At 31.8% G+C, this 20,350-nt stretch overlaps 2 protein-coding genes across 8 annotated transcripts in view; one reads left to right on the top strand and one right to left on the bottom strand.

Moving 5' to 3' along the window:
• Nucleotides 1-539: 539 nt before the first annotated feature.
• Nucleotides 540-14,614, top strand: Mtg (mind the gap). 2 transcript variants are annotated; one of them, XM_072004609.1, is made up of 8 exons: nt 540-868; nt 8,117-8,251; nt 10,440-10,552; nt 11,852-12,295; nt 12,457-12,702; nt 12,896-13,203; nt 13,378-13,558; nt 13,642-14,614. In XM_072004609.1, exons 1-8 carry the CDS (start codon nt 829-831, stop codon nt 13,903-13,905), a joined length of 1,731 nt encoding a protein of 576 aa, XP_071860710.1. In that variant the 5' UTR covers nt 540-828; the 3' UTR covers nt 13,906-14,614. The 2 variants fall into 2 exon arrangements, with proteins under 2 accessions (XP_071860710.1, XP_071860711.1); XM_072004610.1 differs by lacking the exon at nt 8,117-8,251 and having other exon boundaries at nt 542-868.
• Nucleotides 14,615-14,736: 122 nt separating this feature from the next.
• Nucleotides 14,737-20,350, bottom strand: part of LOC139987866 (thrombospondin type-1 domain-containing protein 4) — a 29,615-nt gene continuing 24,001 nt past the window's right edge. For 5 of the 6 annotated variants that reach the window (XM_072004604.1, XM_072004602.1, XM_072004607.1 and 2 more), the window contains 11 exons: nt 18,216-18,382; nt 18,011-18,104; nt 17,870-17,918; nt 17,671-17,789; nt 17,364-17,493; nt 17,025-17,268; nt 16,660-16,860; nt 16,107-16,268; nt 15,705-15,881; nt 15,272-15,488; nt 14,737-15,173 (listed from right to left, as the gene is read on the bottom strand). In XM_072004604.1, the coding sequence (XP_071860705.1) occupies nt 15,040-15,173; nt 15,272-15,488; nt 15,705-15,881; nt 16,107-16,268; nt 16,660-16,860; nt 17,025-17,268; nt 17,364-17,493; nt 17,671-17,789; nt 17,870-17,918; nt 18,011-18,104; nt 18,216-18,382 (1,694 nt within the window). In that variant the 3' untranslated portion in view covers nt 14,737-15,039. The remainder of the gene's footprint in view (nt 15,174-15,271; nt 15,489-15,704; nt 15,882-16,106; nt 16,269-16,659; nt 16,861-17,024; nt 17,269-17,363; nt 17,494-17,670; nt 17,790-17,869; nt 17,919-18,010; nt 18,105-18,215; nt 18,383-20,350) is intronic. The other variant, XM_072004608.1, reaches the window with a different exon arrangement.

Genomic DNA, 20,350 nt, shown 5'->3' with positions numbered 1-20,350 from the left:
TGGGGTTCAACAGGACCGTCTCACTTTCTTGGAAAACAGTTTGAAGCACCTCTATGATCTTAGTCTTTTTCAAAAAATTCTATAGAGAAACAACAATAATTTGATCGTGTATTTAGATATCCTAAATTGCAGTTTCAAGTTCAAACTTAAAATTAAAATGTAATAGCACTGTATCGTTTCTCTTAGAAAAAGGTTATACTAATTTTTGAAATTACGATACATAGAAATTAAGCAGCAAAATATTTTTTTTTAAATTCAAATAAAATCAAAGATCGATCGATCTTTAGCCAATTTTAATCACAAGTATTTTAATGAACATAGAAAATCTCACAGATCAAGTGATTTATAAAATATTCATTGAGCTCACTACTTCAAACATGTTTAGTATAGTTGTAGTATTATTATATCTATATATATTAACTGCATATATAACATGATCCATTAAAATGTTTTTTACACTCGAGGAGGAAAAGAGGGGATCTTGAAAGTGGAGCCAAGATTCAGCCGTCCCTGGAAACCAGATGGGGTCTGAAAGTGCCCCGCGTGCTCGCCTTCGAAGAACATATCCGTGCAGTATTAGTGTTCGCGTGAACGAGTAACCTGTCGTACCTTTTTATCTCTATTGAGAAGTATCACGTTCAGCAGTGGATCGTAAGGTCGTTTTCGCGGACGTTGTCTACTTCGATTATCGCGAACGACAGTAATTTTCGAAACGTCTCATTCGTGAATAAATCTTCGAGGGAAAGGGAACGTCTCCGGGAAACTATTACAGACGATCGTTGTCGACTTTGCCAATTTCTGCGTGATAATTAAACTGGATCGACAACTATGAAAATCGCCACGACCTTGTTCTTCTTCGTAGTTGTCGGTACGTACAATTTGTCTTTTATCGCCAAACGCAGCTTCTAGGATTTATATGTGTATTTTCTTTTTTGATTGTGTTTCATTAATAAACAGCGGATGTTTAGGTATTTCCGGAAAATTTAAAAGTGCAATAATATATAAAATATACATAATATACAAAAGTAAAATTTCCAAAAGCGTTTACTAGAATATTTCTATTCGGGATAAAATATGACTATAATATATTATATCTGGAATATTTGCTATAATGTATAGATTTTATTTCTTTAGCTACGATTATAAATATATAAAATATTGCATATGAAACATCTACAGTTAAGTCATTAAAGTAGAGTATAACTAAAGATAAAGTACATTGGACCGTATTAGAATAGGTATTAGAATTTAGTAGATTCTTCTAGAATCTTTAATGTCATTCAATGAGAATGATGCATTTTCTTGATAATACTTATGATTTAGTACAATGTTTCGTAACATTTAAAGTGAAGCACAAAATGTAATACTTAAAAGGAGGGTGAAAGTGTGGACGTAACATCTTTTTTCACGAATTGAATAAAAATAAAGGGTCGCGTTTAAACATACATATTTAAACTAGAGACTGCGTTTTTGAGAATACAGCTAACATACTTACGTATTCATGTGCAAATATTATATACATATTCTTATATTTATAAAAGTATGTTCTCGTTATGACACACGAGTACCTAAGAGTTAGCCTTAAGCCTCGATCTAAAAGTTTCTGTCTAATAAGATGTATTATATCTTGTAGAATTTCTTATCACAAACAGAATCTTATTTTGACTTACAAATCGAATATGCTTTATGATATGAGGCTTACACAAAGATTATATCTAAATATTTAACAACCAGTTTCCAATACGAAGATATTTGATAATGGAAAAATTAATTTGATTTTACCACATATTATTTTTTAGACTATTTTACAGGAAGATAGAATGTAATGATTGGAAACTGGTTTTCAAGGTATCTAATAATATTCTTCCTGGGTAACTCACAGGTTTTTGGGCCTTTTTCCATTATTTACGCTTTGTATCAAAGCATTTTTATTCTGTGCTATTGATCCTCGATCTATCTTGACTGACTGCACTATTTATTAGATTTTACTACTTAAGTTTCTCTATCACTCGATCTTACTATTACTGGACTACCTTACTCGATCTTCAAATAATCATTTTTCATCGCAAATTACTAATCGACCTAGTAATGTTCTCCAGGGTGAACGCTATTTTCTTCTCATTTATAAAATATAGCGCAGAGATATCTGTAAATACGATTCTGGCTATCAAAAAGTGTGGGAAGCGTTGCGTTCTTAACCGCACTATCTCTCTATCATGATTTCCCGTGGGCCAGGAGAAGTAATTTTCATTCATTTTACGGTTTTCTTCGCGATAACTTAAGCGTGACCAATGCGAGTTTTGCGTTACTCCACAATGTAACAGTATTACGGATAAGATTCATTATAAAAGAATCGAATTTTATTTTCGCAACATGTAATATACCATTTTATCTGTCTCTTTTGAAATTAAAATATTGAAAAGTGAAAATTTTTTGAATATCAGGGAATTCCTTCTTTCGTTGCATTTCACATTTTATATAATAACGAAATAAAAGTTAATTATATAAGGTATCAAAATTATACATTTCTAAGTTGTATATAATTATGTAAATACGTTACGAAATGACATATGTTCATCGGATAAAAAATGATCCTGTTTACAAATGACAGCAAACAAAATTACGTAAATGAGTGGATTAGAATCAATCATTCTTTATCGTAACCAAATTAATTTCTTTGTAATTATCAATAGACTGTAGAATGTATTCTGTATAATGCATATATAATATATAAAATTATATAGAACATGTAAAATAAACTTATAATGAATAAAACAAATCTCTGTTTAGATTTCATTTCTTTAATCATGTTCATAAAAAGATTTATCTGCATAAAAATTCAATCTAATCAGCAATATTTTTTCTATATGGATTTATGTTCCCATAGAGCGTTACATTCGCTGAACATGGATATTCGTTGCTTGAATTTGCTCATCCACCGTGTTTGTATTGCTAAATACCGAGTATTTCTCGTAAAACGTCGGCTGTTCCAGGGAATGGTGCATTAAATGACGTGTAACAGCGCATCGAATAGCCACGTCTTGACGAGAACGGAATCATTGAACAGAAAAAGTAACAGTAAAGCGATCGTACGCATCGGCGCGAACTAGAAAGTGCATAAGCATTGGTTTCTATTGCTGAAAACATTGATACGAAGGAAAAATAGAACGAACTTGCGACGAAAGTAAGCAATTGCAACACGACAATTATAGACACGTTCGAGAAAGGGGACTGAAATCGAACCATCGTGCACGTTAATTACATATTTTCGTCCAGTCGAACAATCCTCGGTGTAATACGCAAAGATATAATAGAGACATATAGGTCGTGGAAACTCTTACTCCTGTTACGATACAGTTTTCTATGGCAGGGTGTAATGCATTCATCATTATCATGTCAATTCGAACGCAGCGCGTAACATATCGCGGTGATCTCGAGGAAACTTTCTCTGTGTATTTATTGAAATAACTTTCACATTACGATAGAGTGATAATTAGTTGAATGATAAAGATACAGTGGGTTATGTACATATTACTATACACGTGTGGACAATAGGAATGAGAAATTTGCATCTCGAAATTATTAGATTTTTCGTAGAAAAAAAATATTCGTAATAAAGATTCCATAGTAATCCGTGTATAATTTAGGAGTTAAATGATAAACGATAGGCATGCAAAAAGAGAAAATTTATAATAGAAATAAAAAATTAATTTCTGTTAATTTGACATTTAAATTATTTATCGTTTGAACGTTATGGGCTTTCAACGTTTACCACTTTTACAGATTTAAAAGAAAAATAAATGGTAAGAAGAAGAATATTTACGATAGCTCTAAAAATACTTATTACTATTTCAACTACATTCATTCTATTGTAACTGCAGTTGTGACTATACTTTCATCTTTCTCAACCACAATCTAATTGATACTGACGATATCCTTGTCTTGTGATGGCCTAAAGTTACAATAAATTATTTCAGTATTAATAATTTCCCATTTTATTTTACAATCTATATCCCATTAAAAGAATCGTTTCTCGTTTCTTTTGAAACTTATATCGTTTACCATATCATTGATCACTCGAAACCTTGATGGCGACACAACTTTCAAAACAGATTCAAACACGGATTCTGTGGGTCGATAGTTATCTGACTTCAATAATATTCTCACTGTTTTTAATAGGTCTGTATTATTTGGGGAATCGGGTCAACAACGGGTCTATGTGAACGTTTTATTTTTCAATGGTCACTTTCTACATAGCTCTGACTGCATATGGTATCGTCCTAACATCTCAACTGAGGCGATCTTCCTATCTTTATGTATTTTTATATTCCTGTTATCACCTAAAAAATTTTAACATCGTCAGCAAAAGAAACGAAACTGATTTCAACAAGTATAAATATCTGTCCAAAAATGAAGAAATAGCACGTTTTACAGTTTCAACATTCACACTTAATCTACTCATTCGTTAATAATCATTCGGATGCTGTATATGATTGCAAAAGAAATTAATTTGGTGTAGAAATAAGAAAAATTGAATTCTGTGTAACTTTCAATTCTAAAATTTCACAACTTCATTTTATGCCGGAACGCGAATATTATTAAGATTTTATAACAAAAAAAAAAATTGACTTACAAATTGGTGAACTATAAAGCGAAAGACGACTTTGGATGACTACCGCTCTCAAGGTAAAGGTAAAGGCCGCGTTCGTGGGAAAGTGTTGCGCGAGTTTGCTCATCGACGGGTGTCGTTATCTCCTCTTACGTTAATCAAGGAATGCTGCTAGGCAAAGAAAAGTGAATTTTACCAACACTCATAACAAAACACTTTTGTACAATTATATCGTTACACGACTAGGGTCGATCTTGAAATGAACAGTGAAAGTATCCTTGAAATTGTTACCTTACAAAGTCATTGCCCCTGTTCTTAATAGCAATTAAAATCTGGGATTGACCTAGGTTTTCGAATAATATTCGTTTCTTTAGAACAAAATGAAAATTGTTTTCAAATGAACAAGAATGAAATTTTAACGTGAAATTTGTTAAAAAATTAGTTATGGAGACATACATAGGTTTGAAGAAGTTGTGCAATTCGAAATGAGTGTCGTGATCATGCAAAATTTATAACCGTAAATTATTTCACTAGTTGTACTGTCTCTTTATAATGTCAGGGGTTGCGTTAGATATTTTGATTGATGTAGGTAAAATTATTTATTTATCGACTAAAGAAAGTTACTTCTATATTAGTCAGCAATCTTCTCGTTTATTTCGCACTTGGCGTTTTGACAAACTGATCGACGTGCACGCAATTCATTATTGTAGATAAGATTTTGAAGAAATCAGGATACGTCCAATTCAGTAAACAGAAACAAGACACGAGTGGCATGGTAACAAAGTTTCTACTGCACGATTATCTTATTTTTTTAGGTTTTGCGAGACGTTCTTAATGAGATTTAAACGCTTTTCGTATAATTGATGATGTTGACTTTAAGTAATTGATGTTATTTGAATATTGTATCAATTTAGATGCTACACAATAATTTTTCTATAATACTATATGATTTTACCGTAGTACTAAATATTTTAAAGAAATCGAGAAAGGTAAACGAATTTAGCATAATAAAAATATAACGGTATTGTTTCTAAAGAGAATAGTCTGTGTCTGTGTCTTTCTAATGAAATAATTCGATCAATGATCAGATTTGAACTGTTGTTCCTTCTTTAAAATTTCAAAATTTCACAATATACATGTAATATAATTTCTATAAAGAGCTTATTTCGCCACACAATCTGACTATATGAATATTCTTTGCTAAACTAACCTTTTTTAATATGTAGATTGTTACGAGTTATCATTTGCATTTTTATATAACATTAAATATATTCGTCAAATTTCGTCATTCCATCAGACCATGTCAAATTTTCTTATCGCCAATCTTTTCAGTTATTGTGAAACATTGTATGAAAGTAGAATATAAATACGACAACGTTGTTTCTGCATTAGTGGAATATCAAATAGAGACATTATAAAGTATGAAAGATATAGGTGAAGGGCATAAGATAATAAATAATGTGCTCATAAAAGTCACAAATATTGAAAAGGTGAATTTGTATTAGCTGAAAGTTACAAATTTTATAATTAAGGTATTGAAATAGTAAAGGAAATAATTCTAAAGATCTTCTATATAAAAATATCTGTCAATTTTTATATTTACAAATTACAATTAATTCAAACAAATTATTCTACGAATTATTATTTGGAATAATTACCTTTTTGCTACAAAAATACATTTTAATTTTTTTGGCACTTACATTCTTTATCATTTAATCTCTACAATTACTCCAATGAAACAATTTGTCATTGTATAAATTCATTCAGTTCATAATAATTAATTAATTGCCTAAAATGTGGTAGGAATTTATTGAAGTGATTAAAAGTAAAGTTTAAGAAACGAGGAACTCGGTTATTAAATGGTGACCACACGGATCGTAAAATTGCTTTATGAAACTATTACACAGTGTCTCAACTTTTTCGTTTTATTTCAAAAGAGTGACAATATTCGGATTTTTCAGATGTGAAACTAATTTTGAAGTATGAGGAACCGACCTGGTCAGCTGACGTGGTCGAAAGGTTGACTCGAGTTGTTAAGTGGGTCAGTAGGCTATGGCCCAATGGCACGCCTAAGATCCGGCAAATCTTCGAACACAAGTCCCGGAAGTACCTTTCACAAACTTCTGGACATTCCTTGGAAAGTTATACTATAATTTACAGAAATTCCAAAAGCTGTAATTAATTTTCCTTTATTTTACCTAAATATAATTTTAAATTCGTTCAATTAGGATTTTCCTTAAATATAAAGGAAGAAATATAATATTTATAGAAATATTTGTAGAAAGTAAAGAAATGTTATGAACTTTTAAATGGTTACACAGGGCCACAATTTGCATGTTCCGAAATGTACACGATCCGTGTTTGAACTTTCTTAGACGTCTATACGCGTTTTTTAGAAAACTCTAAGAAACCGCAAATATAGGAAGATTTCCTTTCTTTTCTAAGGGAATGTCATCAGTCTCAGCGATTGTATCATCTTGGTGGAGAAAATTACAGATTTGATTACAAAGTGGTGTAGACGTAACGTCCGGTAGATAGAATTTGTAACATTTAGTTACTGACCCTACTGAAATTGCATTCACCAAACTATAAAAGAAAATTATAATTATTTATCTATACATTATAATAGTATAGTAACTACAAAGTTTACGCCGAATGCAACTTATTTTATCTTAATTCTTCTGATAACAATATTTTAATCTCATTTTGAATTTTTTTTCGTTTTACAAAACTATGAAACTCTACTAACATATTGTTTGATGAAAATCGTCTATGACAGAGCACTGACATTACAAAAATTGAGACTGAACAGAAATGATCGTGTCAATTTCATTCGCTTCGAAATACGACTAAAATCAGCGTACTCGGTTAGACTTTCATTACACTCGATTAGATTGGTCATTTATGATGCTTGAACATTCACGGACGAGAATCAATAGCACAGATTAGGAATTATGAATCAACGGCCCCCGAATCGACATTTATGGAAATCCTGCTTCGATCTTCTCGTTGGCGATTAGTCAGTCGAAATCGTTCTGGATTATATCCCTGTTAACTGATGCAGCTCTGAATAAGAAGAAAAGTATAAATTTCAAGAAGGAAAAGATATCTATTTTGCAAATCCGTTTTAAAAAGTTAAACTTTCTCTGAGAGCTTAAATTTCTTTTTAGAATTTAATTTACGGCTCTTTCTATCAAAATGTTTGTGTTGTATACGAGATGTCCCAGATTTCTTCGATATGTAGATATAAATGAGAAATATAGATATATACAAATATAGATCGTTTGAAGTTTTAACAAAAATAGAAAATATGAAAAAGCGAAAAAAGGACAAAGTAGCATAATACGGCTATTATCATTTCTAGAAGCAACTCAGTTTAAGGTATACATTATGATAAAAATAAAAAACTAAATAAGTTAGTTGAAATTAATTACAATGGAATCAGAAGCTGATCAGTTGGGTCGAAACGGGGATCCATAGTGTTCTTCTCTTCCGGTTTGGTTGCAGGATGCACGTGGCGGGAGACTCTAGGGACGTGCGTGTTTCAATCGGACTTTGGTTTCGTACTTAACTGTGCCTTTCGGAAGTCCGGAATTTTTCGGGTACGAAATCTTGGAGGTGTCAAAGGTTACGTCGGCTTGGGTGAGTCGTAATAAGCGGTCGAAACAATTTTCATAAAAGAATTTCCAAGAATCTCCATGCACGATCTCTTTCTTGAAACAAAGTTTAATTGCTCAACCGTTATCTTGTAATTAATCAATTATAAATATACTGTAAATACCTTGTATATTACTAGTTATAATTTCAATGCGATAACTACAATAATACATAACATATCACATGACGATTACAATTTTTCCGGATAAACTGGAGGAGGATAACCTATGAGTGCAAAGCTAAGCAAATATTGGATGCAGACTGAAACATGAATCTAGTAATGAATTTTACATACATCTTAAAATGAGAGTTTGATAATATTTAGTAATCACTAATAATATTATCATATTATAATAACTCTCATAATGAGCTATTTTATAACTATCTTAATAAACATTTTATTCTGAGTTCAATATTTACGATATTTTTTAGGACTTTAATAAAGTGCTTAGTAAAGCATTATATAACATTTGTTTCTTATCTTCCCTTATAGCCTCTTTTCTCTGCAGTTTGTCTGGAAAAATTAGGAACATCCTGTATTTAACATGCTCCCTTGTATATTATTATATCGCCGGAATACCGTGTATAAAAGAGAAAGTGTTACTATTTTGTCGCTTCGTTTTCTTGCTTTTCAATGCCTTTTTTTCACCATAGGACGAATGCTTGAAATAGCGCAAAGTATATTTTAATGATTCTTTTTCAGTGAATAACATACTTTCAACGACTATTTCACTATTTCACTTTCATTTATGTCCATTGTTTCATTTTTTTTTTTTTTTTTTTTTTACTGTGATTGATCAGTGTAATATGTTATTATACTTTCTTAAATGATTTGTTAATAACATACTTTCTATTACTGTCTATTTGGCGGCCTGATTCTATGAAATATGCATAGAAATAGCACGTCATTGGAAAGAAAGATTGAACGATTTATGTGATATTCTGTGTTGTATTCATTATGCAAGTAATAACACTTACATCACGCGACCCATTTTCTGTGAGAGAATAAGTGTAAGTGGTTTTGTAGAATTTATGGCATTCTCAGTTTTGTGTCATTGTATCCATAACTGTAAATCTCAATTTAAGCGCAGTAAAGGATCCCCACTGAACTTTGAGAATTTAGTTTTATAAACACTAACTCTTATAAAGACTAATCTCAGCATTCTTTTGTAATCTCTAACTTAATCTTATGAATAGAATAAATATTAAAATATAAATAAATTTACTAAAATTTTAGAAAAATGTTAAAAAATGTCGAAAAGTGCAGTGCAATCAAATAATTCTTATTCGCATTGTCCCATCGAAAAAAAGTCTATTTCGTTTGCCACGAAACGATGCAGAAAGTGAATTACCACAAGATTATAGTTAATCGAGCAGAACGTGCGTGAAATGACCAGTGACTTTCAGAACAAGAAGAATGTCTCCTCATAACCTACTTCTCTAACGCTTTGGTATATATGAGTACATAGTAGTTGCTTGGAGAAAAAAGTTATAATACATATTACATTATTCATCGCCTTGACTCGGCCCAGATGTCAGCAATATCTCGTAAAGGATGACACCTGCAATGAAAACGTAATTTGCATTTGAACCGACCGGACCAAGGGATCAAAGAAATCATCGTAAGAGCGCACGGTTGTTTGCACATTTGTAGAACAAAGCAAAAAACCACGTTGGATCTTGCGCAACATGTGGTTGCTTAACTTTCTGTAGCTTGTTTTTTCTAGGTATTATCTAATTTTTCACCCATTCAGAATGACAGTTCTTATCACTTCTACAATTAGGAATAACAATTTTTCTTTAGTAGTAATTTAGTAACAAAAATTTGTTTAATAAGGAATTGTTTCCCAAATATTAGGTAAATATGCATTGGAATTCGTGAAAATCGAGCGATAAATTGGCGGAATTGAATAGCTTCGGTTTACTAAATAGATCAGGAGTAAAAATTAAATGCATTCTTTAGACTAACATGACAATATAGGAATTAATTATCGACAAATGTGGATCCTTTCAGTGGTGGAACCTCTTGCATTTCATGTAACGATGAAGTCAATCGATTAGTTGGAATAATATCAATAATTTTTTAATCCAGATAATGGTTTATTTCTTTAAACAAGTGTTTTTTGTACCTAATAATTGGTTTAATTATAATTAATATTATTGTTAACTTCAGGATTTTCTGTGGGTGACGAGCTAGGATTTAGTCAGTCCTTGTCCAATGTGGAGGCTGCCAAAAGAAGAAGCGTGCAGACTAGTAGAGTTGGTTCATCATCCCATACTAATTTGGTAAGAATTTCAGAAACATTAGAAATAAGATATATACATTTATTTTACACGTATTCATGTAGATTGTTATCGTAATTACTTTGAAGATTCTATAATTAATCGATTTGTATTTATATTATATATTTCTACATTATAGATGTACAGACACAATTCTTCGTTTAAACTAGTTCAAGGAAAGTTTAAGATGAATCGGAACAAGTATAAAAACTGGATACATTCCATCGTGATACCTGCAGTGCTATGATATTTATGATAGTGCTAGTTGCATGTATTTCGGTTGAAATTACATAATAGGATGCCTTATATTGTTTCTGTTGCGTAATCGTGAACTACATCTAACTGTAAATTTTTCATCTGATTTATACGTGGGAGTAAATAACTTTTTTGTCTAAAAATTTAAAGAGGATTAAAGTTTTCAGGTCTTCTGAATCTTTGTGAGAAAGGAATTCTGAAGATTTTTTTCTTTTGTTAAAGGCACTCTTTAAATTAAATGCTTTAAGTTGTTTTTATATTTTTAGGTTCATTGTAATTGTTATGAAAACTTCTGTTTTGTGCTTTTTTTTATCTATATTTATCGCATTATGAGATGTCAAATGGGTGTATTTCTTATTATTCTAGCGAAATCTCGATCGAACCCAAGCATAGACGATTGACCTTGTCATAATTAGTGCATGAATGAGTATAAAATTCTTCACGCGACGTAGTGCAAGGTTTCCATTCTCACAGAAGTACACATGGAGCGTACATTGAATCCCCTATAAAATCTGAAAGAAAAAGATAAATGAAGTAGAACAAGGTTGAAGAATTCCTTTTATACGTATGTTAAAGTTAATGAAAGGAGAGGTTAATCGGAGTGCAAGTGTAACTTAATATTCGTCTGACTCTTAATGATTCCACTTAAATTGTGAAATTAGTGACTTTTTACACGTACATGACATTTTTTTTTTTTTTTTTGACAAATGTATATTTCTTCTATTCAGAATCCTGAAAAAGATGATTCAAATATAAAAGTTTTATTTTGTAAATTACATAAATTGTGTAAAATGGCATATTCATTCTTCATTCCATAAAATTAGATAGGATTTTCTAAAATATTAATCACAGGAATCTCTGTCTTACATATATGTATTTAAATAGAGACATATCACATATTTGTAAATTAATTCGTGTAATTTTGAGTTACTAAATTTTTAATTTTTAATTCACTAATACAAGTATCTGTATGCACACATTTTTTAAATACATTAAACGATTAAACATTAAAAATCTTAAATGCTGATGGATAATAATTCATTGAAGGCTACCAATCGAGATGAAACTAGACAACACACTCAGAACACTCGACAAGTGGTGCCTCCCTTCAAACCTTTACCAGCTGGAGCAACGCGGCCGATAGCTCAGCAACCAGAACGTCAAAAATTGGTCGTACAACAGAATTCTACAGTCCTTCGAACCGTACCAGCTCCTTCCTTATCAGCAACACAGCAGGACTTATTGAGGCAGCAGCAATTAATGCAACAAGAAGTAAAACAGAAGCAACAATTGAAATTGCAGCAAGAAGCTTTCGCATTGCAAGTACTGAAGCAACAAAGGTTACAACAACAGGAAGCTATGAGACAGCAACAGTTTCAGAAGCTTCAACAGCAACAGAAACAACAACAAATTGCTGCGCAACAACAAATGGTGACACAGCAACATAAAAGGCATCAACAAATGGCACCGATGCAAGTAAAAAGAGATCAGGTAATATCAACTAATTCCTGTTTTTCTTTTTACACTTAACAATTTTTATCCTTTAACCCAGAGAAGGTAACGGGTCTAAACATTTTGTCATAAATAAGAGTAGATCTGTCTTTTTTCTAATGAATTCGCAATTTAATAACGTTGTAACATTTATTCTGCAGACACCACAGATGCTCGCAGTTGCAGCTGCAATGCCAGGAAAATTACCTAACATTGTTGCTGCAATTCCACCAGCTGATAGCATCGTAGAACCAGGACTTTCGTTAAAATCAGCGTCTTCGAGTGACGGGTTACCACCTTTTATTTCGATGCCACAGTCATCTTCACAGTTGACCGATCGAATTAGCAATAGTCCTACTATTTTGCAGGATTCTGATAACGAGGTGTCGAAAGATGATTTCAATCAGGTAATTACTTTGGTTTTTAATGATAATAAATTAGAATCATTTAATCCTAAATAAAAATTATTTATTTTAAAATGAAATTAACGCTTCACTCTTAATATAGATTTAATAATACTTACTAGCTCCTAAATAATGTTATAAAGCAATTTCGTTTTGAAAGAGTGATGTGATAAAAAATATTAAATTCAATTTTTAGCTTCCTCTACCTGGAGATGAGGCTGCTTCTTCGGTCAACGAGATGACTTTACTTTCCCTTCAAGCAGCTGAATCCAGTCAGTCACAACAACAAAACGAGAAACGACAATCGTTGCCATCGACATTGCCATCTTTAGCGCCTATTCAAGGAATGGAAACGTCGTTGAAAGCTCTGGCAGAAGCTAGCAATATTACTTTAGAAGCTCTAGAAGCTGCTATTCTTCTCAGGCAACAGCAACTTCTACAAAAACAGCAAGGGCCAACCAGTACGAGCACGACGACGACTACAACTATGTCTCCGCATAAAAAGTACGATTAAACCTGTCGTTATTTTCTATTATATATTTCAGTTTCTACATTTTTATTATCAATTTGAATATTTTAAGACCTTGCAAAATCTTGAATCTTGTAGTTTTTAAATATCACAAATTAAAAATGTTCGTAGTCTTCTTTAAATTATTTTTCAATTATCAATCTTTTTAGTAAATATAATCCTGGTGTCACCAAAGTAATGAACGCTCCTCGTGAATATTATCCAATGGGTTATGACAAGAACTTCGATGACAATTTTGCCAGTCGTGTAGATCTTCCGGACACAAGCTTTTATTGTGGTGACCAAAAACATTTTCCAGGACTTTATGCTGACGAAGATCTTGGGTGCATGGTAAAATATTTCTTCCTCATACATTCAAAATAATTTATGCTATATTACGATTTAAAATATTAATATTCTATGAACAACTTTAGGTATTTCACGTCTGTGCGTTAACAGATGATGGCCTGATTATGAAGAGTTTCCTGTGCCCCGAATCAACTTTATTCGATCAATCTATCCTCAAATGCAATTGGTGGTTCTACGTGGATTGCAAAACTTCGAAAAGTTTATATGATAGCAACATTCCAATTAGCAAGAGTTATCAGTTAATGAAAGCACTAGCGTTTTTCTCAGCGTACAAAAACCATGACAATAGTACAACATCTGCTCAAGAAAACTCAGAAAGCTCAGAATAGCTCTAAATCTTGTTACAAAGGAACTGAATCTTTATGTTTAGTTAGTTTACTAGTTGGGCATCCTCTGTGAGTTTAATTCGTTCCACAATTGCCAATTTATGTTCCTTTAATCCATTAAGCTTTGGATAATGAAAGTTAGCTTCTTTATATATTTTAATATCGAGCTACTTTCTTAATTAGTTTGTGGTATGTTAAGTATTTTAAATTAGTGTATAATATTTAGATGTTTTGTTGAGGTGTGATCTTAATGGATTAAACTGAACTTCTTTGTGGAAAGGTGAATTTTATAAGATAAGTGTGTATATATAATTTATTATATTAGTGGAGTGTAATAGGCATAGTAAATAATTTGTTTTAATCGTAATGTTGTAAATAGTTCTACGTTGGTATTTTCGTTGATTTGGTTTGTTTAATAATAATCCTATTCTTGTTGACGTGGCTGTCCCTATTCTATATCATGAAATTCTTGTTAAAAATATGTAATCAAAAGATATAAGAAATATTAAAAGATTGGTTGAAATAAAACAGATATAAAGAAAACGTATAAAGCATAAACTTTATTGTGGCAAATGAAAATTATGAAAAATAATACAAATTAAATGCCAATGTTACGTTATTGCAATTTACACGGTCAGTCTATAATTTCTCGTTGACGATTTTAATTTTCATCGCCGTTCAAAATTCGATTAAATTTCCAAAATATTAAATAGAAAGAAGAGATAGAATAATTATAAATAATAATATATATTCATTAATACCATCGTCTCTATAAAATAAAAATTAAAGCTATGTGATTCGATAAATAATTCACTTTTTAAACATTATAAGACGTTATTGAAAATGTTATAATTTATTATTCGTTACAAAAGCTTAATACGTCAATATGTTTATGAACTTTATAGATTCTCTAAAGGAACAATTTTTGTGTGTTTTCTTTAGAGGGACGAATACCTATTATTTCTATACCTAAAAATTGACATTAAAAATTCCATCAGGCAGTGCAAGGATAAGTAAATCTACAGCAACACATATAATATCATAAGGCTACCTTCGATGATTCGATTTCTGAGCGTAAGCATTCATCGAAGTGTTAAATTTGCATTAAAAATACATTTGGTTAGTGATGAAAAAATCTCATTCGAATTCTTGCTTCTTGGAACACGATTGACAGCACAGTTGGTGATAAAACTGGTAAGTGCAGAGTCGTGCTTGCGCCACTAAGTTGCAATTTGTTGTACTGTCCTTGCAAAGTGGATTTTCCTCGAGAACTAAAAATACGTAAAATAATAAAAAATTTCCAACACAATTTATCATACTTGAAGCGTAATAATCATATGTTTGACAATTGTAATAAGATGTAAAATACCATTTGAGATTTCTGGATCGTTTTGAACTTGCAGGACTGTGTGTTGATTTTCAGATCTGTGAACGTCGTCCTTACAAGGATAATCATTGCAGGTTCGTCGAGATATAGGACGATCCTTTTCCTTACAATGAAGCTCGTGATGCTCAGGTGGTTGACCTTCTCTGTTCAAACACCTTACTTCTCTCTTTTGAATGCCTTTTCCGCACGATCGAGAACACTAAAATGAGTGGAAAATAAATTTACATAGCAATTACCAGACTGTGAATTTTATAACTCGGAATATGTTTTGTATACGTATATTTTCTTAAAACCACTAGGAAGAAATTTGATTGGAATATAAATACATGGTTGAAAACTGAGTGACAATAATATTTGAATTTAATGTTAGGTTAAAGGATTTTTTTTTAGTTGTACGTAAGCGACTTTAAATTACTTCTGTCCAATCTGATATAAACCACGAGGATGTACAAGGTGGACCGCTGCAGGATCTTCTCGTTTCCGGTTTGTTTGCAGGGCAGTTCATGTCCAGAACAACGCGGAGCGACCCACGAAGTATTGTTATGCACACCACTTCTCTAACTTGTTCGCCTGAATCACATTCCGTAGAACACTATTGGAAGAGGAATATTTATACAGTCTACCAGATTTCCATTCTTGGATTTGAATTCAGAATTAGTATTTACAATTCGAGATTTGTAATAGACAGATTTAAATAGATTCTACTTTCCAAAAAATAAAAATTGTATATAGTTGAAGTCTCTGTAACAAGATCGGAGTAACCTACTTAACTTAATGTTAATGTATTATTCTCTTTATCTATGTTATTTGAACCTACCGCGGTCCAGGGTCCCGTAAACCATTGTCCACTACAGGTTCTGTTGCTGGAACAGGTTCTTGATGTTTCTGGTCTTGTCGATTGGTCGCAAAATCCTTCCTCTGGACTTTTTTCACAGAAGATCTTCCTCGTCTGCAAGCCGACTCCACATTCGGCTGAGCACTGTACATATCAGTAAAAAATACTATACTTTTCCCAAAATATGTAGCATTCATACAGAGTAGAAGGATAAAAGATAATAAAACTTTGGATTCTTTAATAAGTAGACAAGAGCAGCTGTATAAAAAGACATTCAAATTGATTCTCTTATTTCTATCAACTTTTTTGTGAAGACACTTTCTTATATTGTATCGGATTCTAATAAGTATAAAAGGATTTTATACCAGAAGGATTGATTATAACAGAATTCTAATTATGTATATTTTATTATTATATATAGTGTTATATTACATTACAATATATTAGAATTCTATTACAGAGAATCATAAATTTCTGAAATCTTAATCGCTTTTTCTATCTTCTATGAACAACACGAAAGTAGAATAGTTCCTACCCCATCAGACCATTCACTGTATAACCACTGTGGACTTTGAAGTCTAGTTGAAATGGCGTTTGTTTGCGGTGATTTAATGGGACAAGGTTCCAAATCACAAGTATCTTGAGTAATAGGCTTCACTTCGAGATCACACGATGGTCCGTGAGTGACGCAGGTCGCAGTTCTTGTTCTTTTACCTGGACCACAAGTTGTGGAGCACTTTCAAAGAAGAAGCAATTAAATTCGTATTTCAAATCATTTAAATGTCCGCTATTTTATTTTTATTATGCCATACATGTACTTTCTTCACTTGATTGCCTTTGAAATTGATTTGGCTTTTAATCAGGCAATTTCTCAAAAGATTGTATAAAGTAGAAACTTACCGATGACCATGTGCCCACGCTCCACTGTGGTGGCGGTAAAGTTGTCGTCGCTGCTTTCGTGTCGAATTCACACTGTGGCATTTCGCAAATTTCGGTAGTAGGAAGAATATTCGGCTCCGTGCAGGCGCCATCAGCTATTCTCATTACTAATGATGGCGTTATTTCTTGTACGCATTCTACGTCTCTCAGACGATTACCACTACCGCACGTAACCGAACAAACACCCCACGGACCGGCTCTCCATCTTAATAACAAATGTAAAACGTGATTTATGGTAATATGTAAAACACAAAATTCTTTTATTAAAACTAAAAGTAAGGAAATAGGAATTGTACTCACTTGGGAGGACAAGGTGTAGTATTGCATTTTACTTGAGTTTCTCGTGGCTTTTCCAACGTATGACATCTCTTGTCAGGCACTGGAGCCTGCGTGTGTTCCCTTGTACATACATACCTCAGCATTTGGACACCTTTTTTTACAAACAGGATAGAAAAAGATATTTGTTATTAATTTACAAATTGTGCATGTATATATGCTTTATACAATTTATATTTATAATGTATATATATAAATTGTTATTATTTTATAAGGTATATAATATCTCTATAATATATCGAAGCTAAATTTATTTATATAATATTCCTACCTCCACCACAAGTTCTACTACACTCGGTATAACCGCTTGCTTTCCAAAAGAATTTCCTTTTTTTGTATCGTCTTGGAAGATATGCTTGCGTTCCATCATTAGTAGAACCGACATCTATTCTAAAGAATAATAAATACTCTTTAATAATTAATGAAGTTGAAAAATGGTATTGAAATGTTAATTGTGTAAGAATCCTTACTTCCTATGAGGTATCGCCGATAAAATGGGTTCACCAGCCTTGTTAGAAACTGAAAATAGAATTATTCTATATCATAATTATCACAGAGGGCGACGATGTATCGTCAATCAATTTTTATATATTTTTAAGAAAATGTTATACCTGGTTTATGTCCAAGATGAATGTTTGGGGATGGTGCACTTCCGGGGATAATGTATCGGTATACAATCCCAGGATTCGGTTCTTGGTACAAAACCTAATTTGAAAATATTAATGAATTTATTTTTTCATTCTATATAGCGTACTTCTCACTTTCAAGTATAATATTTTATTATTCTGCTTATTTCTATTACAACAATTTATTTACCATAACATCAATGGGTTCTTCTAATGGTCCAATGGCAGAGAAACTTTCCAAATTCTGAGAACCTTGACGATAATAAACGAAAGTAGTTCCAGCTGCCTGATATTTACCAGACAAACTGATGCTGTAATTTCCATTGAACAAATAGCTACCATCCTGCAACTTGACCGCTAAAAGCAGAAATAACGATGCGTGACGAATTTATACATTAAAAATTAATGGTAATACATTAATGAAGTTAGTAAGTCTAGGAAAAGATATAATTAATTTTCCAATTACATTTATCACATTTGTAGTTCTTAACAAATTGAACTTGTTTTCGCAAAAATCGGGATGGCACGTCGAGTGCGATGAAGCGTTGAAAGGCATTAGCATTCACTTGGTCCCGTTGATAATTACTTCGCGGAATTGTCACGTTCGAAATTAAATTGTGTGGTCATTCGGGTAATGAAACGGAAACGGAGAATCATTCACGGCGTTTGCATGTGAGAAATGCTGGACGCAGTGTATGCGATACGAGACATTAGAAATATAAACGAATCATTTACTACATGACGTATACGTTAGTTATCCACTGCATCTCTTTCAACTCTCTTCAGGTTTGATTAAACGAATCATTAACGTGATAATAACAGTGAATGCAAATTACTTCACTTTCATTTCAAATACGAGAGATACATAATCTGAACGAGTAACATATTTTACTTTACAAGAACTGTAATAAAAACTTTGTTTAAGTCATTGTTTTATATTATAAATGTAAATTTATTGGAATAATATCGAAATCATTTAATAGATAATTTTTACAAATTTTTGTTACTCAATAACCACATCTTGTTCTATCAACCTAGATTTCCTTTTCCATTATTTTGAAGCCTAGTTCATGATATGTATCCGTAATTAGATATTTGCCATGAAATCTCCACACTTGCAGCTTTTATCACCAATAAAACATTCGAACCTGTTTCGAGTTGCATTCACAACATCGAGGATTCGTAATAAATACGTAATTATTCACATTATTATACGTCCCATTCATTTCCCGTTATTTCACACCTACATAGCTGTTTCGTTGAGATTGAAAGAGCAACTGCTCAAATAGAAATAATATAACCTGTGTAATCTTTTTTAAACATTTATAACACATCGACCGATTCGATCTATTGTGGAAGTCTTGACTAGCATCGTTTAGCTAAGAATTATAGCTTGTAAATGTTCATGATCGACTTTACGACCGAATCAATTTATATAATTCACGTTGAATGTAGTTCAAGGGGCTAACCACGTGGAAACTAGAAACAAACAACGTTGATTTTCAAAAAGAAAAATTTTCAAATAATTTACGGATAGGGTTAGAAGAAAAGAACAAAAATATAGTTTGTAGTAAATACAGTTAAATACAGAAAAAGAAGTCCTTTTTAGAAGACTTGTTAACCGTCTTACAAACTTTACGTAAGATCGCCATTTGTTTTTTCTTATGGAATACTATTTAACTTAGGTTATTTAACTTGGGTTCGCTTAAATTCTTACAACATTCCCATAAAGGATTGTTCTTGACCACGACTGCTTTTCTACGTTGATTCGTTTGAATTTCACATCTCTTGAGCGACGAAGGCTTATGTTGGATCTATTGTTTGCATAAGGTGCTTAATGATATTGCCAATTGTATTGAAATTCTGTGAAGCTTTATATTAAACGTATGTATGTCACCTTTAAGACATAACACTTTCCTGTTCAGAAACTAAACCATACGATCTATGGTATAATTTTTGAGTGATTGAATATTTAGCCCCCAAACTACTTTCAAGCTTCTGTTACAGTCAATACTCATTCACAATTAACTAACCATATATATTAAAGAGTTTATATAATGGCAAATAAATAAATACTGTTTCGTTAGAAAAATTCGTAACGTTTTTTTAAGAAGAAGTTTTAGTATTTGTTAATAGAAAGAGTATCATTTTACAACGAGAAAGAAAAACTTCCTATACACTTGAACAAGTAAAACATCTAAAAAGTCATTAATATTCATATAGAGAATTTATTCATTTATGAGAATTTATCCATTTTCAAGGATTTACTCCATCCTATTCACATTCTAATCTTTACAAAACATATTTTTCATAACATGAAACTGG

Source organism: Bombus fervidus, chromosome 6 (assembly GCF_041682495.2).
Source record: "Bombus fervidus isolate BK054 chromosome 6, iyBomFerv1, whole genome shotgun sequence".
NCBI lineage: Eukaryota > Metazoa > Arthropoda > Insecta > Hymenoptera > Apidae > Bombus > Bombus fervidus.
Note: the sequence above shows the minus strand (reverse complement) of the source record. Positions and strands in the feature narration are given on the sequence as shown.

Coding starts and splice junctions, on each gene's coding strand:
- Mtg (XM_072004609.1), top strand. CDS start 829: ATGAAAATCGCCACGACCTTGTTCTTCTTCGTAGTTGTCG. Junction 10,553..11,851: donor CATCATCCCATACTAATTTG/GTAAGAATTTCA, acceptor AATTCATTGAAG/GCTACCAATCGAGATGAAAC. Junction 13,204..13,377: donor ACTATGTCTCCGCATAAAAA/GTACGATTAAAC, acceptor CAATCTTTTTAG/TAAATATAATCCTGGTGTCA.